The 16,725-nt window shown below is 59.3% G+C and overlaps 1 protein-coding gene across 5 annotated transcripts in view; it reads left to right on the top strand.

The window, feature by feature from the left end:
• RFX2 (regulatory factor X2) overlaps window positions 1–9,401 on the top strand; it is a 90,286-nt gene extending 80,885 nt beyond the window's left edge. For 3 of the 5 annotated variants that reach the window (XM_023250876.2, XM_023250874.2, XM_011287614.4), the window contains 9 exons: window positions 549–667; window positions 1,295–1,407; window positions 1,864–2,018; window positions 3,265–3,362; window positions 4,162–4,311; window positions 4,980–5,188; window positions 5,594–5,777; window positions 7,251–7,293; window positions 7,820–9,401. In XM_023250876.2, coding sequence (XP_023106644.1) covers window positions 549–667; window positions 1,295–1,407; window positions 1,864–2,018; window positions 3,265–3,362; window positions 4,162–4,311; window positions 4,980–5,188; window positions 5,594–5,777; window positions 7,251–7,293; window positions 7,820–7,932 — 1,184 coding nt within the window. In that variant the 3' untranslated portion in view covers window positions 7,933–9,401. The remainder of the gene's footprint in view (window positions 1–548; window positions 668–1,294; window positions 1,408–1,863; window positions 2,019–3,264; window positions 3,363–4,161; window positions 4,312–4,979; window positions 5,189–5,593; window positions 5,778–7,250; window positions 7,294–7,819) is intronic. The other 2 variants (XM_023250877.2, XM_023250875.2) reach the window with 1 other exon arrangement.
• The last annotated feature ends 7,324 nt before the right edge of the window (window positions 9,402–16,725 follow it).

Raw genomic sequence — 16,725 nt, 5'->3', positions numbered from 1 at the left:
GGGACTCCCTGAAACTGTCTCTCCCCTCCGGGGGCCCTGCCACCGGGCTGCCTGGCCCTCCCCTGGAAGACCCCCTTCCCCACTGGCGCCACCCCTGCCCCGGGGGAGCGACTAACTCGCAGACTACACTGTGCGACAGGCCTGGTGGGGGGGGGGGGGGGCTTGCTGAGGTCACTGCCCATAGGCTCACACACTGAAGACAGCAGTGGCCTTCGACTATCTTTAGTGTATTTTTGGAGCCCAGGCAGGACCCTTCTGGGAAGTCACCCCCTCCCCGGATTCGCTGCCCTGGGTGCACGCTGGGGTGATGGGAGCGCTCGCTGAGTGCCGGGCCCTGGGCTCGGCGCCCACCTGTGTCAGCGTATTTGCTGTCGCCGGGAGAGGACAGTCTTGTCCCATTCTGTCCCTGAGAAAACCAAAGCTTAAAAGTCGTGAGACCCGGGGCTGTGGAGCCGTCACTGGCACGCCGGCTGGCACTGGCAGGCCTCCTAGCGACTCCTGCATGCGGACCTCCTGCAGCTCCGTGAACCCCCGCTTTCCTCCCCCAGATGTCTCCCACGTCTTCCCGGAGTTCCCCGCGCCTGACCTGGGCAGCGTCCTACTGCAGGAGAGCATCACGCTGCACGACGTCAAGGCCCTGCAGCTGGTCTACCGGCGGCACTGCGAGGTGACCGTCCCCCCCCCCCCCGCACCGGAGACAGACGGCCTGGGCCGCGGGGGGCCCCCTAGAATGTGGGCGGAGAGCAGGGCGTGTCTCCCCCAGGTGAGGCGCTCAGCCTCACATGTCGCCAGAACCGCCCAACTCTCACGTCACCAGGTGTCTCTGGGTGACCCGGAGGAGACAGGAGTGCCCCCCCCCCCACCTCCTTTGGCTGAGAAGTAGATAGGGTTTCCACTCTCTCTTTTTTTTCTTTTTAATATTCATTATGAGAGAGAGAGAGCAAAAAAAAACCCCAAAAGATCGAGCAGGGGACGGGCAGAGGGAGAGAGAATCCCAAGCAGGCTCCACGCTGTCAGCGCAGAGCCCGATGCAGAGCTTGATCCCCTGAACCGTGAGATCACGACCTGAGCTGGAATGAAGAGTCGGACAGTGAAGCGACTGAGCCGCCCGGGGGCCCCAGAATCTCCAGTCCCTGAACCGTGGCCCCTCCGTTCACACTGTCCCTTCTTGGGGTCTCTCTCTGCATTTCAAGGGACCCCGCTGCGGCTCCTATCACGCCCGCCCGCCCCGACAACAGTGCCGGGCGCGCTTTCCGACGCACAGCTGTGTCTGACCGGCCGTGTCTATTCGCAGGCAACCTTGGACGTCGTGGTGCACCTGCAGTTCCACTACATGGAGAAGCTGTGGCTTTCCTTCTGGAACTCCAAAGCGCCCTCGGGTGACGGCCCCGCCCCTCTCCCTGCCAGGTAACTCACCGCCCCTGCCCCTGCCCCCGCCCCTGCCCCTGCCCCTGCCCCCGCCCCTGCCCCCGCCCCTGCCCCCGCCGAGACTGGCCGCTCATTTCCCAGGACCCCAGGCTTAACCTGCAGGCTGCACCCCCCCCCCGACACATACACACACTGTGACCCAGAGACCCACATGTCACCTTTCCGGGAACTGGTGCTCAGGGCCCCCTTCTGGGTGTGTATGCTTTTCACACCCTGACCGTGGCCTGTGGCTGGTGCTGCCCCTCCGTCAGTTCAGCAGGAGGGACCGTAGGGGACCCCAAGAGTCCCAAATAGAGGACGTGTCATCGCCTGGCCACAGGCAGGGGAGGGGCGGCGCGGGCCCACCGGGGACTCGGACGCGGGGCTCGGTGCGGTCCTGTGGCCCTCCTGCCACCCCACGGGCCGCGGCTCACCCCGTCTCCCCCTTCCCCACAGCGACGGAGAGCCCGAAGGTGCCGTCCTCCCGAAGGACAAGCTGGTGTCTCTGTGCAAGTGTGAGCCCATCCTCAAGTGGATGAGGAACTGCGACCACATCCTGTATCAGGCCCTGGTGGAGATCCTCATCCCCGACGTGCTGCGGCCGGTGCCCAGTAAGCTGCTCGCAGGCGGCCGCTCTCCCCCGTTGGCCCCCTGTGCTTTCCCTGTCCCCCAGAACGAGGCCCAGGGGAGGGCCAGCTCGTGGCTCCGTGAGGCCCGCCACCCTCGGGCCACCGCCTGTCTGGGGCTTTGGAGGGTGCGTGTGAGGCCGAGGTGTGCTCAGTGCTGGGGGGGGGGGGAGGGGGGGCGCCCAGGTGACACTCCAGCTGGGAGGAGATCCCCAGAGGGTGGGGCTGAGGTCACAGGACAGACCTACCCCAGTCTGCAGGTTTGCTAAAACCCCAGGGGGTCCCTGCCCGGATGCCTCCAGGATGCAGGTTCGGGGTCCCGGTCCCTACAGGCTCTCCCTCTGGGCCTCCCGAGGGCAGGAGGAGGAGGAAGCTGGGCCCGGAGGCCTCGCTCTTAATGAGCGACTGCAGGGGGCGCCAGGGGTTACTCCGGGGCGGGCGGGGACCTATCAGCGTCTGTGCCTCTCGCCTCTGGGCCCAGCCGAAGCTTTGCTCTTTCTCTGTGGGCCGGTCTGCTTCGTTCGTGCCAGAAAATGGGAAACGGCAAAACCATCACGTTTCTCCTCTGGGCTCAGCCTGCCCAAAAACTGCTCGCTGTAGCGTGCAGCTAGAGTCTCCGTATGAAGGTTTGGGTTGGGGTAGGTTTCCTTTTACGTTTTTGTGGGGTCTTCTGTTAACAGCCTTAGTGGTTTTGTGTCGCCAGCCATCTCTCGATGCACTCGGAAGCCAGTAGAATATACGCACGTGGGTGTGTCTGAGGGCTTCCCCTCAGCACTGTGTGGACCGTTCCGTCATCGGGGCTGTCCTGGGCGCTATGGGGGGCTGGGCCTGGCCCCCACCCACCCGGTGCCCGGAGCTCCCCCAGGTGCACCGACCACAGAGGTCTGCACACATCCCCCGGTGTCCCCTGGGGGCAGAGTCGCCCTCAGTGAGAGCCACTGGCCAGACAGGCAGGTGAACAGAGCTGAAGGCCCTGGGCGGCCCTCATCCTTACCCAGCGCCCCCCCCCTGCACTGCGCGCCCCGCCCTCTCCCCGGCCCCTCGTCCGTCCGCGTGAGCCCGCCGCCTCTTTTCCTGCACCGCTTGCTCTTCCGGGTTCTCTGTGCGCGCGCGCGCGCGCGTGTGTGTGTGTGTGTGTGTGTGTGCGCGTGTGTGTGTGTGTCTCTTGCACTGATGCTGATCCTGATGGGCGAGACTGCCTTTCTCACGGTGTCTCGGCTTTATCTCCCAGGCACCTTGACGCAGGCCATCCGCAATTTCGCCAAGAGCTTGGAAGGCTGGTTGACGAATGCCATGAGAGACTTCCCACAGCAGGCCATCCAGACCAAGGTAGCCGCTCCCTCCGCTGCGAAGAGAGCAGCTGGGAGGGGCCCCTGTCCTCTGCCCCGGGGACAGCAGGCGGCTCCTGTGCCTCCTGGACCCCCAGTCCTCCCAGGAAGCCCCGAGGCTGCTGGCCAGGAGGGCCGGCACTAGCAGGGAGGGGCACGACAGAAGGTGTCGTTTGCTCTGAGGCACTTGGGTCGATTCAGAACAGGTAGCATGATTCCACGGCCGTCATGGGGGGAGGGTTTAATCTCCCTGCTGCCAGCCTCACTGCCACGGTCTTGGCCACGAATCAGAACCTGAAATGAGCCCACTTGGCCTCCATGCACAGAGGACAGTGATTGCTGCATGCTCTCACAAGCGTCTCTTAGAGACCTGCAGACCGGTGAGGCCAGGTTCCCAGCATCTGGCCTCCCTGACCACCTTCGGGAAGTCTCTGTTAGACCAGTGACTCTCAGACTTAGGGTGCCTACGAGTAGCCAAGGTAGCGGTTACAGTCACAGACTCCCAGGCCCCACCCCCTGAGAGCCAGAGGCTTCTGGGGAGATAAGCATACTGTCCTGAATGCTACCTCCCCGATACTGTGGCATCTGCTGTAGATGCCAAGGTGCCTTGGGGAGGTTTGTGTCCTTCATTTATTCTCACTCTTCAGGTCCTTGAGACTGTCCAAAGCTGGGGGGGGGGGGGGGGGGGGAGGGGCTCTTCCCTGCTCCCTCCCCCTGCGCTGTCCCTGAGCCCAGCACCCGCCCAGGAGAAGAGAGAACAGCCGCTCCGGCTCACTGTCTGCGGGTCTCCCTCGCCGCAGGTGGGCGTGGTCAGTGCCTTCGCACAGACTCTTCGCAGATACACGTCTCTCAACCACCTCGCTCAGGCAGCCCGGGCCGTGCTCCAGAACACTTCCCAGATCAACCAGATGCTCAGTGACCTCAACCGCGTGGACTTTGCCAACGTGCAGGTGACTCTCCCGTGCGATCCCCCCCTGTGGCCTGGGTTGGGGCACGAAGACCGGGCCGCAGATCGGCGACGCCGTGCGTGGACCCCACCCCCACCCCCACCCCCCACCCCGCCGGCCTCGCCTTCCAGCCTCGAGAAAGATGCACAAAACCACAAGATTCAACCCACAGCAAAACCGGCATGCGTGAGAACAGGTTCAGGGTGGAGGCCCCCCCTGCAGCCCACCCAAGCCCCCCCCCCCCCCGGCCATGATCCTGCAGGCCCCCCAGCGTCCGGGCGCCTGGACCCGCACCTCCGTTCACGCTCCCTAAGAATCTACCTCCCGTTGCCACTTTCGTGTCTGTCTCCTCCGGGCTCAGGCTGTGCGCGTGTGGCTCCTGCCGTGAGGACGCGCACACCGAGTTCGTCCACCAAATACACACGACACACATCTGGGAAAGTGACCACTTGAAAGTAAAACGCCACAAAGACCCGGTGTGTCCTCTGAGCCTCGGACCGCGAAGCGCCGATTCAAGCGCTCAGAAGCCCGGGGGGTTCCCTCTCTGGGTGTTGTCTGTCCCTCCGCGTCCGCCCCCCGGGCTCGGCGGCAGCAGGGAAAGGCCCGGAGCTGGCCGTGGGGGGGGGGGGGCTGTCCTGACCCTGACCCGCCGCCCCCCCCCCCCCCCGCAGGAGCAGGCCTCGTGGGTGTGCCAGTGCGAGGAGAGCGTGGTGCAGCGGCTGGAGCAGGACTTCAAGCTGACCCTGCAGCAGCAGAGCTCCCTGGACCAGTGGGCCACCTGGCTGGACAACGTGGTCACCCAGGTCCTGAAGCAGCACGCCGGCAGCCCCAGCTTCCCCAAGGCCGCCCGGCAGTTCCTCCTGAAGTGGTCCTTTTACAGGTGAGTCCGGCTTGACTTCCGCCAGAACTCGGGCCGGCGGGGCTGGGGGCCCCAGGGCCGGAGCTGCCTGCTCGGCGGCGGGACCGGGGACGGCGAGTTGATAGCTTCCCTGTGACCTTCCTTTCGGGACCCGTGCCCCTCCCCCTCCGCCCCGCCCCCGTGGTTGACAGGAGGCCTTGGGGAGAAGGGGGCGGGCGCAACGTCAGCAGCAGCTCGTGGCGGGGGTGGGGGGGTGGGGGGGGAAGGTCCCCGCCAGGGACCCAGAACGCGAGCTCGCCCGGTCACCTGCGGGGGGGCTCGGGCACTCGGGGCCGGTCTGGGCGGCTGGCAGGCCCCTCGCGGGTCCACGGGGCCCCCAGGAGGCCTGGCTCGACTGCCTGGCCGCGACTCCCTGCTCCCCGGAAGGTTCCCAGCCCCCGTCCGCCCATCCCCCAGCTCCATGGTGATCCGCGACCTGACGCTGCGCAGCGCGGCCAGCTTTGGCTCCTTCCACCTGATCCGCCTGCTCTATGACGAGTACATGTTCTACCTGGTGGAGCACCGCGTGGCAGAGGCGACTGGAGAGACGCCGATCGCCGTGATGGGAGAGGTGAGGGCCCCCTCCCCCCGGCCTCGGGACCGCGGGGCGGCGGGGGCAGGTGTGGGCGCCGCGGACGCGCAACAGAACAGCCTGCAGGAGGCCCGCAGGTGGGAAAGAGCACCCGGGCTGGACCCCACAGACCTGGGTTCAGACCTGGCTCCAGAGTCCCCGCCTCCGAATCGCGACCTTGAACATCCACCCCACCACCCCCCCCCCCCGTGGCGTTTACTGTAAACGACGTTTACAATTTACCATTCTAGCCATTTTTTTAAGTTTATTTTGAGAGAGAGAGCACCTGCGAACACGGGAGGGAGGGGCAGGGGGGGGGGAGAGAGAGAATCTCAAGCAGGCTTTGCGCCATGAGCGCAAAGCGGGACGTGGGGCTTGAACCCACGAACTGTGAGATCATGACGTGAGCCGTGCGGGTGGCCCTGCCATCCCAGCCATTTTTAAGCGAACGCTTCAGTGGCATTTAGTACATTAAGACTTGTGCAGGGGCGCCTGGGTGGCTCAGTCGGTTAAGCGTCTGACTTCAGCCCGGGACACGATCTCGCGGTCCGTGAGTTCGAGCCCCGCGTCAGGCTCTGGGCTGATGGCTCGGAGCCTGGAGCCTGCTTCCGATTCTGTGTCTCCCTCTCTCTCTGCCCCTCCCCCGTTCATGCTCTGTCTCTCTCTGTCTCAAAAATAAATAAAAAACATTTTAAAAAAATTAAAAAAAAAAAAAACTTGTGCAAACAACACTCCTATGTGATTCCAGAAAGCTCCATCACCCCAAAGGCAAACCCCGTCCTTGGCAGCAGTCTCTCTCCCCCCGTCCCTCTCCCCAGACGCTGGCAGCCGCCGCCCCGCTTTCTGCCGGGATTTGCCCGTCGTGGACACTTCACTCGCACAGACTCACACGTGATGTGGCCTTTTGTGTCGGGCATCTGTCACTCGACATAATCTTTCCATGTCGTAGCGGGTGTCCTCGCCTCACTGCTTCTGTGGCCAAACAGCATCCACCGCGTGGCTGTTCAACACTGTGTGTCACCTGTCCCTGCACCGACGAACATACGGCTCGTTTACACTTTTAGGCTGCTGTGAACGCTGGGGGCACCTTCTGGTTGGAATCCCTGTTTTTGCCTCATTAGGGCACACTCCTGGGAGTGGAATGGTGTGTCACATGGGGTTGTTCTGAGGAACAAATGAGGTGACGCTTACAGAGCTCTTAACACATAGTAAGCCTGTTACCACTCAGAGGCCACAGTCCCTGTCCCCTTGGTGGCCTGAGCAGTCAGCACCCCCTCAGCTCTCCAGCGGCTGCCAGGCAAGGCCCAGAAGGTGCCGGAGGGGACACACCCAGCCTCTGCCTCCTCTCTCGTGGGGGCCGCTACCATTTCTAAGCGAAGGCCTGTTTGAGCTGTGGATAGGGGCCGGTGGCTGACATTCACCGGGACCAGGCCCCTCTGCGAGGCCCCTGACCCCCGGGCTTCTCTCTTTCAGTTCAATGATCTCGCCTCCCTGTCGCTGACACTGCTCGATAAAGGTGGGTGTGTCCCTGGCTTTTCTGTGTGGCTCTCCCGGGGGTTCCTCCTCCCACTCCTGTGCTAGTGGAAATCGAGGCAGCTCCCGGGGTGGGCTGGGGACCTTTAGGAGCTGCCTCCAGACAGGCCAGGATGGGCCAAGGCTCCAAGGAGCAGCCCCGCGCCTCCCCCTCGGGTGGGCGCCTCGGGGCGATGTCTAATTCCGCTCCCCAAGCACCTCCACCCCAGGCCCAGGAGCAGGGCCACAGCCCCGGGCCTCTGGCATCCACTTCTCCCCACCCCAACCCATTCCCTGCCCCACGGGGCGGGGGCACCAGTGCCAAGGGGGACCCTGCCAGAAATGTGACCGGGCAATTGGACCCTGGTCAAGGGAGGTCTCCGGTCACAAGGCCTCCTGGGGCACTGCAGCGGGGGTGGGGGGGGAGACCCTGGCCTGGCCATGCCTGTGCACCTCTCAGAACGTGCTTCTCTCTCCCTCCCTGCCGCACCCCCTGCCCGCACCCCTCAACCCCAACGCTAACCCTGCAGATGACCTCGGCGAGGACCGCAGCGGCGAGGCTGACCCGGACGCCCACAGCCTGGGTGAGCCGCTGGTGAAGCGGGAACGTGGTGACCCAAACCACTCCCTGCAGGGCATCTAGCTGGACGGTGCCTTCCCCGGGCTCCGGACCAGGCCCCTCGAGCTCCGCCGCAGCAGTGCCTCTTAGGTGACGTGACCTGACTCGCGAGGCACTGGCGCAGCCTCCCAGGACACGCTATTCCTCAAGAAAACCATTGGTAAACACGGCAGAAGGTCACATCGGGCTCCCGAGCGCCCAAGCTGCTCTCCTGGTGCCTCCTGGGTCATCTTCTTCCGAACGTTCTCGCTCTCTCCTCTGCTGGGCTGTGAACTTCGGTCTGAGTCTACGCACCCCCACCTAAGGGCCAGACGGGTCGGCGCCCCCACACTGGGCTCCTTCGCTGTTCCCGCTGGTCCCAGTTTCCACCCTTGTGTCTTAAAACTCAGATCCCAGGAGGGACGGGATGTTCTGCAGCTGTTGGGCAGTGCTGGGCTGACCGGTGCCCACGGGGGCCCCTGGCCTGGTGCCCTGTGGTGGGAAGGGACCATCTCAGCGCCGTGCCCGAGGCCTCCTGCCCTGCCCGCTGTGCCGAGGTGCAGAGGCCGGCCCGCCGGAGCCCCACGCTCAGACGCCAAAGGTCTCCGGAAGCCGCTGCCGATTGCCGAGTCCCTGGACCACGCGCAGCCCACAGCCCCACGTGCCTCAAAGAACATGTCACGGAAGTGGCCTGCTCGTGCCGAGATACAGTGGTGTCTTTAAGAATCAAAACCATAAGTTTTATCAGCAACTAGAAGGATTTGGGTTCTGTCCGAGTTCGTGGCCAACATCAGGCCAAACTGCTGGGTCTGGAATGAGTTTTTCCAAGGGGGCTGGGTGGTCGGTGTTTCAGTGGCACTTTGGGAGGGCAGCCATCGGGCCACGTCTGCCTGGCTCCCACTCCACAGAATCTTCTGGAACGCCTGCCTTTGAACTAGCAATCCTGGAGCACTTTGACCCCCGGCAAGTCCCATCTTGAACTGCTCAAAGTTGAAAGTCTTCTCTGAGTTAAATGAGTCCCGAGGACTGGCCCAGCCTCGAACTTCGAACACTCCGGATCTGCATCCGTCATAACACGTTGCACTTGGTTAGTTCTGCCCCCAAACCAGCTGCAAAGAAGAAAGACAAGCCTCTGGCCTAAGAAGCGACATCTTATGAAATGCAATAGTTTCTCCTTTTGGAAATATGTTTATATCAATAGTTTTGTGCTCAACGCGTTATTAGAACGTTTCTTATGAACATGTATATTGCGGTATATTCAGTCCCCGATGTTTTTTCTCATTCACACAGAAGGTACCGATGTAAACTCACGTGGCCTTTAAAAACCTTCCTTCCCCAGCCCACTCCAGGTGTGCGGAGAGGTGCGGAGGGAAGGACGAGAAAGACAGGCGCTTACTTTAGAAGCCAGAAGTCCATGATAATCACAATGTTTGCCTGCTTTTACAGATGGAACCAGACGGAAAGAATGTCTTTAAAATATATATCTCCTCTCCTGGGAGACATTTAAGCTCACAGTTGACGGACTGGGATGGCCTGCCTTTTCTTCCACATGCGCTAAGCAGTACAAACGGGGTTTCTGCCTCACGCTCCCGCCTTTGCAGGTTCCACGAGGGACGGTAGAAACGACGGTAAAGACACGAGCCTTCCAAGCCCGTTCTTGTTTCGCGCTGCAGTGAACACACTGAGTGTACCCACTCGAGGGACCACGATCCACACCCCAGCCCCTCCTACACACACACACACACACACACACACACACACACACACACACGGTGGTCCTGAAGGATGCGGCCCTCCCTCCAAGCCAGTCCCCTGCCTTAGACTGCCAGCCCGGCCAGGCTCATCCCAGGCGAGGCTCAGAGGAGAAGCAGTGGCCTCTGGCACCTTCTTCTTGGCTCTCTGGGGAGTGTTCCGGAAGGAGCAGGTTCCCTGAGCTTCACTTAGCAGGGCCAGCCCTGGGCCAAAGAGAGCAAGAAAAGAATTCTCAGCCCGGGATGATGCAGACTATTTGTAGGCAGACGAGACTCCTTCAGACCCTGCTCCAGCCACTGACGAAACCCGCCAGTTGTCCTCAGGGCTGGTCGGGTAGAGTGGTGGGGGCCGAACTTGGGGATCCCCTAAGAATCACTGCAGGAACTTACTCTAAAGTGGCCAATTCTTGGGCCCCAGCCACAGCGGAGCTGCCTGGGGCGGGGGGGGGGTTGCTGTGGGGGGCCGGAAAGCAGCACTGTTTGGACCGCCCCTCTCGGGGGGCTCTGACGCAGGGGGTGGTAGGACTTGGAACAATCCTTGCAGAGGAGACCGACAGGCTCCGAAGCCGGGTTGGGAAGACGTTCCAGAAACACGGACTTGGCTCCTGGCCAGCCCCTAAAGCTGCCCCTCCGTGCCACGCCAGTGCCCCACGTGCCCCGGAGATGCTCAGCCCTGGCCCCAGCCCAGGCCCCTCTGTCCCTCTGCCCTGAAGCCCCTAGGTGACACTAAAATCGTCCACTACGTCCCGGGGCCGGGACCTCCACGGCCTGCAGGTGGCTTGGCGCCCTGCTGTCACCATCTCGAAATTCTCAAAGATTTTTTGAACAAAGGGCCCACGCTTTCGTTTTGCACTGGGCCCTGATGCAGATTCTGTGGCCAGCCTCGGGAAACTCCCAGGACGCAACCACACAGCCTCTGCTTCAGCTGGGCAGCCGGGCCCGTCTCTGTCGCGACTCCCTGCCAGGCTCTGAGAGCCCAGCAGAGCCCAGACTCACCCCATCTCGTGGTTCACGGTCTCGGGCCCTCTCCAGCCTGAGACCCCCGAGCAGTGCCAGCCCCTGCACCGAGCAGGAGCCAACCCCACCCCCCACCGCCCTGCCTCCCCGTCTAGACCCAGGCCCAGTGCCCGGGTGGCAGGGTCCCTGGAGGAGGAGAGCCGGGCCCGGCCCTTGGGCCTGAGTGGCTGGTGACAGAGTGAGCACAGATCATGCCCCCGTGACAGCTGCCTCGGGAGCCCAAGCGGAGACGAGCAGGGGAGACCGCTGAAGGTCCCCAGGCTGTCGAGTCCCCGTGAAGGCCCACCGGGTAGGAAGCCAGGCACGGGGGGTGAACAACAAGGGGAACCTCATCTCACCAAGAGCCTCTGGGGGTTCTGAGTAATCACGCTAGATGCTCCTGTCCAAGCTCCACTTTTTGACGGTAGGTGTTACCCACATTGTACACACCCGGGGAAATTTGAAGCTGCTGGCTGGAATGCAGGCGTGATGGCTGGAGCATCCACAGACATTTGAGACCTCGAGGTGGACATCATACAATGAGGATGGCAAAGTAATGAGACAAAGGATCCTGGATCCCTGATGATCACGGAGCTGCATTATAATCCTGATGACCCCCAATCAGAGTTCGATAAGCCGGGGCGGGGGGGGGGGATGCAGGGCAACCCACAGATGTTCCTGCCTCTGGGAACTCTCTAGAAGCAAGAACTCCAAAACAAGACGTGAGGTACACCCCACACAGACCTACACATGCCCCCCAGCTGTGGGCATGCTAAGAAGGGAGAGATCCCTGGCTGACGGTGTCACCCCTCCCCCACTCTTCCTCCCACAGCTCTGGCTGGTGCCCACCCGCTCCTGGGTCCTCCAGAACCTTCCACACTGTGCCCTTGCACGCGCTGCGGACTTGCTCCCCAGCGCTGCCCCCCCCCACACCCCACCGCTCAGAGGTTTGCGGGTGCTTCTCCCTCCACACGGCAAAGCGGGAGCTCAGCATCTGACCTCGCAGACCTCCTCCTCATGTCCGTACAGCACCGCCCCACCGTCCATCCCACTGTCCAGACCAGAAACCCAGGGCCACCTCCCACTCCCCAAAATGCCCACCACGCAGCCACTCTCTCCCTCCTCCTTGCCACTCCCCAACTCCTCCTGGCCGGGAAAGGCAGCACGACAGGGAAAATAGGACTAGGCTGTGCACGTGTGAGCGCCAACTCCACGCTGGCTGTCCCTGGCTGTGCCCTCGTCTCAATGACAACTGACCCTTGGACAACGTGGGGGTTAGGGGCGCCAACCCTCCTTGCAGCCAGAAATCCACGCAGAGCTTCTGACCCCTCGAAATCTTAACTAATAGCCTACTATTGACCGGAGGCCTTACCAATAAACAGTCAACACGCGTTTTGTGTGTTGTATCATATACCGTGTCCGTAAAGCAAGCCGGAGAAAAGAAAATGTAGTGAAGGTGATCATGAGGAAGAGACACTCCGTCTACAGACCTGTCCTGCATTTACTGAGGTGAAGCTGCATCTAAGTGGACCCGTGCAGCCCAAACCCACGTCGTTCAAGGGCCACCTTGAACTTACATTAGTTGCCCCCCCCCCCCCACCTCACGGCGTTTAAATAAGTGGACACTGAGAAAGAAAGTGCCGGAGTAAACATTCAACAATTGTTTCTCAGCCTTGGCACCGTGCACACTTGGGACCAGAGCTTTCTCACTGGTGGGGCATCCTGGGCTCTGTGACATGTGGCACAGCACCCCTGGCCTCTCCCGCTCCGTGCCAGGGCCACCTTCCCTCCATGAGTTGTGACAACCACGGACGTCTGCAGACATCGCCCGGTGTCCCCTGAGGGTAGGATCGAACCCCCCCTCCCCAGCTGAGGGCCACTGGGTGACAGCATGATCTTTATGGCCCGTTCTTGCATCTTTTGAACGTTTACGGCCACGTCACTGATCACTTGTCTTGCTCGCCCTCTGCCTCACACACACCCTTACCCACTCGATGCTCTGATTTCTTGCTCCTGGAGCTCAGCCCACGGCCTCATTTGGGGCTCTGAGCTTCACCGCACCTCCCCTCTAACCTCCATGCCTTCACACACACGCATCTGCCTCGGACATATTTGACACCTCCTCCAGGAAGTCTTCCTGGAAGCTCTCCCGCTAGATTAGCATCCTGTATACCCCACATTTCCCATTAACACTGGGGACTAGCTCTTGTCTGCCTCGTTCAATACTGCATTCTCCAAATCTAGCATAGGCTATACACATGCTCAGCAAACATTTAGCGAGTGAGTGAGTGAAGGAGGCTTCTGGGAGAAGGTGCTATTCATGGTAACCATGGGAAGGGAGGGGGAAGGAGGAGAGAAAACACGTGGAAGAACACTGAGGAGTGACCAAAGGAAAGAAAATGCAGGCACACCTTGTGCTCTGCGAGTGTTCCGCAAGACGAGCAAGCGTTTCTAACACAGTTTAACTTGATAAACGAGCGATGTCTTGCACTAACGAGTAGAACGGGATGCCGAACGTCACGTGATCACGACTGAGCCAATGATTTCTCTCTCTCTCTATCTCTGTGGGATTGTGGGTGATCGTCTCGCACACTCGGATGCTCGGTGTGAGGCCGTGGCGTTGGGCAGAAATCAGTGGTTTTTCAGAACGTTGGAAGGTGCCCGCAAGTGGCCCTCGTGTGTTTTTGGTCCCTTCAAAGCACCCATGGACAGTCCTTGGCTCTTCCAGACAAGAGTGAGCTTAGGGATGCTTTGCTTCCTTCCAGGCCAAGCTGCCCGCAGAGAGAGACCCTTTCCTCTGCTGCCTTATTGCCAGTTACGTTCAACACAGTCTGTGACAAGAGTTTGTTAATGCTGTACTGGAGTCCACGTCCATTAGTGGCAGTGAAGGTCGTCTTACACAACAGCCCTCCTGTCCCTTGACCCCCTCACACCAGCCTCAAAGGTTTTCCAAGGTGCGTGCAGGCTAATTTATGTTTCTTTATTTTTTATTTTCTTTATTATTTTGTGTTATATTGCAGTACTGTAATCCTTTTTATATGAAGATTGGGGGCCTATGGAATGAATCATCTGAGTTTCCATGATTTCTTACGGGGAAATTTGCTTTGGTATACAAGCACTTTGGATTAAAGCACGTTCCTGGAACAAATTAATGCAAGCCAAGGTTGTACTGTAAATCCATTCAAGAGGCCACCACCAGAATTATTTTATATAATCAGAGATGAGCTTTAGGAAGATTTATTCTGGCACGGTGGATTGTACATAAACGGGAAGCAAGGACGCCAGTTAGGTGCCTGTTCGGATGGTACAAGCAAGGGGTGGGGACAGAATTGCAGTGTGGCAGTGGAGACAGCGCCAGGGAGGGGAGTGGGCAGAAGCGAGAGGTCCTCACAGCAGACCAAGTGAGTTATGAAATCAAGCGGGAGGGTTATGACCAGGTTTGTTTCTTTTTTTATAATGGAGCAGGATAAAAGCAGAAACCATGTGAAGGGCTGATGCAATCAAGACACACACACTTGGTAAAAACCTTGTTTCAGTATATTGTGTGTACATACAGAGACGGTATCAGGCTGCCATATAATGCCGTGTGAAGTGTACAATGTATCGGATAAAGGAAATGTATCGCATATACGTATGTATCAAAGGCCACCGGTACTAGCCAGTGATTCTCAACCTATTTTTAATTTTTTTTCAACGTTTTTAATTTATTTTTGGGACAGAGAGAGACAGAGCATGAACGGGGGAGGGGCAGAGAGAGAGGGAGACACAGAATCGAAAACAGGCTCCAGGCTCGGAGCCATCAGCCCAGAGCCTGACGCGGGGCTCGAGCTCGCGGACCGCGAGATCGTGACCTGGCTGAAGTCCGATGCTTAACCGACTGCGCTACCCAGGCGCCCCAGATTCTCAACCTATTTTGAGGTCACGGGTCCCTCCTAAAACCCTCTCTGATAGACGTTTGTGGGGTTTTGCCAGCCAGCATCCATTCCACATCCCTTGGCAATAACACCCGGATTCCCTTTGGAGGAACAACCTCTCTGCCGTGGATTTAAGTGCCACCTCTGTGTGCGCGCTGGAGAGAAAGGGCTTGGCGTATGTGGGGAGCAGTGAGGAGGCCAGAATGGCTTGGCGCAGGGTGAGGGGGCGGGAGGGAGACAAGGAGGAAAACCTGGAGGGCTTCCTAGACCCTAGCCGGGACTTAGGGGCTCATTCCAGGAGTGAGGACCCAGGACCGCACAATAGATTGACAGCCCCCCTCCTTCAGCTCTCAGACGTATGGCTTCCCACTGGCTGCCTCCACTTGGACATCTCAAATGGCAGGTGGCATCCCAGACCAGCCGCTGGGCACCTAAAGGCATTGGCTCAATAAATGTTTGATGGAGGCATGAACTGGATAGCTGGGGAAAGCAGGAGGGGGGCAGCGACTAAGTGCCCCGCCATGCTGGACCCATCCAGCACTTTCTGTCGGGAGTCTGAATCGTGAGCTGAATGCAAGCCTGAAAGCAACAGAAGTCTGGGAATTCTCCCAGAGGTGCCCCTCCCATTCTGCTAAACTGTTCCGGCTGCCAAGACCCACTGGAGTTACACAGTTTCTTCTCTTCTCCTTTCGATCTTCTGAGCATCTCAAAGCTTCCCAGCAAATTCTTCCTTTGCTTACATTTGCCAGAAGTGTCTTCGCGGTTTGCAACCAGTCTCCAAAACGACACACCTTCGGTACCCACGAATTTCGCCGTCAGGTTCAGAAGGGATTCTCGGACCTCCCGGAAGTCCTTCCGGGATGGAGAGCCCCTCGGTCAGAGGTGGCGCATGCGCTGTGCTGAGAGCGTAATCCACAGAGCAGCAAGCTCGGTGCCACCAGAAGTGCTCCGCCTTTATTGGAGCAGCCGGCGCCTTCCTGACCTGGTTCGGGGAGATGCCCGACCCCAGCTGATGCATACACAGCCTTTGAGTCCCCTCCAGTTTAGCTACTTAGGAGCTGAGTGGCTTCCCAATCCTCTGCCGCCCCCCAGTGGTCACTGTGTGACACGGCCTCTTTCTTTTCCCCTGGGGACACACAGAGCTCGGATTTTTGCCTAGAATGGAGGCAGTTTTATTTACTAAATTGCAACAGTGCATGCTAGGAAAGACCACAACAGGAGACTGAATGAGCGAGCTTCCTTCTTGCCCTCCTCTGCCTCCCCCCCCTTCTCTTTCTCAAATATTCTCTGCTTATTTACATAGACTCAGTATCTCCCCACGAGATAGTAATTACAACGGGAAAAGCAGTAACCTGGCAGACGCTATCTAAACCAAGTGATCTCAATTATCATCACTAATGGTACAATTGACATCATGTGCCTCCTGATAGGGCGCTCTGGGATGGACACATCGCTCCTGCCAAAAAATTAGCAACCTGAGTTTAATCGTGAGGAAAACATGAATCAAACCCAAAATTAAGGGGCATTCTTCCAAATAACTGGGAGTACTCATTACCAGTGACATAGTCAAGAAAAAATAAGACCGAAGAACTGATCCAGACTGAAGGAGGCAAAGGAGAAATGACATCTAAGTGGGATCCCGGACTGGATCCTGGGACGGGGAAAACAATTATCAGCGATGAACAATCGAAATTTGGATAAGGTGTGTATGTTAATGAACAGTACTGAATCAATGTCAACTTCCGAGTTTTGATCGTTGTACTGTGGCTGTGTAAGATGTTAATATCTGGGGAAGCTTGGTGAAGACTGTACGAAATTCTTTGTGCTATTTTTGCCACTTTTTAAAGTCTGAATTTATCTTAATACTTGTTTAAAACTACAAGTAAAAAAAAAAATTCTTCCCAATTCCATACTATATTTAGCTGTTGCCGAATATAGGAGCAAGGGAAGCTGATGCACCCAGCTGGAGTCAGCTCCCCCCCGCCGGCCTCCATCAGCATCAGCATCAGCATCAGCATCAGCCACACTGGATGTCCTGCTGTCAGGAACCCCACTTGTGGACTGAGGGAGGCCAGGCAAGGGTGCGGGCGGAGGAGGCAACCCAGGACGACTTCCCTTGCCCTCACCTGACTCTGAGCAAATTGAGGGTGGGAACTGCCGCTGATTAATCATTAGGT

Source organism: Felis catus, chromosome A2, assembly GCF_018350175.1.
Source record: "Felis catus isolate Fca126 chromosome A2, F.catus_Fca126_mat1.0, whole genome shotgun sequence".
NCBI lineage: Eukaryota > Metazoa > Chordata > Mammalia > Carnivora > Felidae > Felis > Felis catus.
This window is presented reverse-complemented; position numbering and strand designations above follow the sequence as displayed.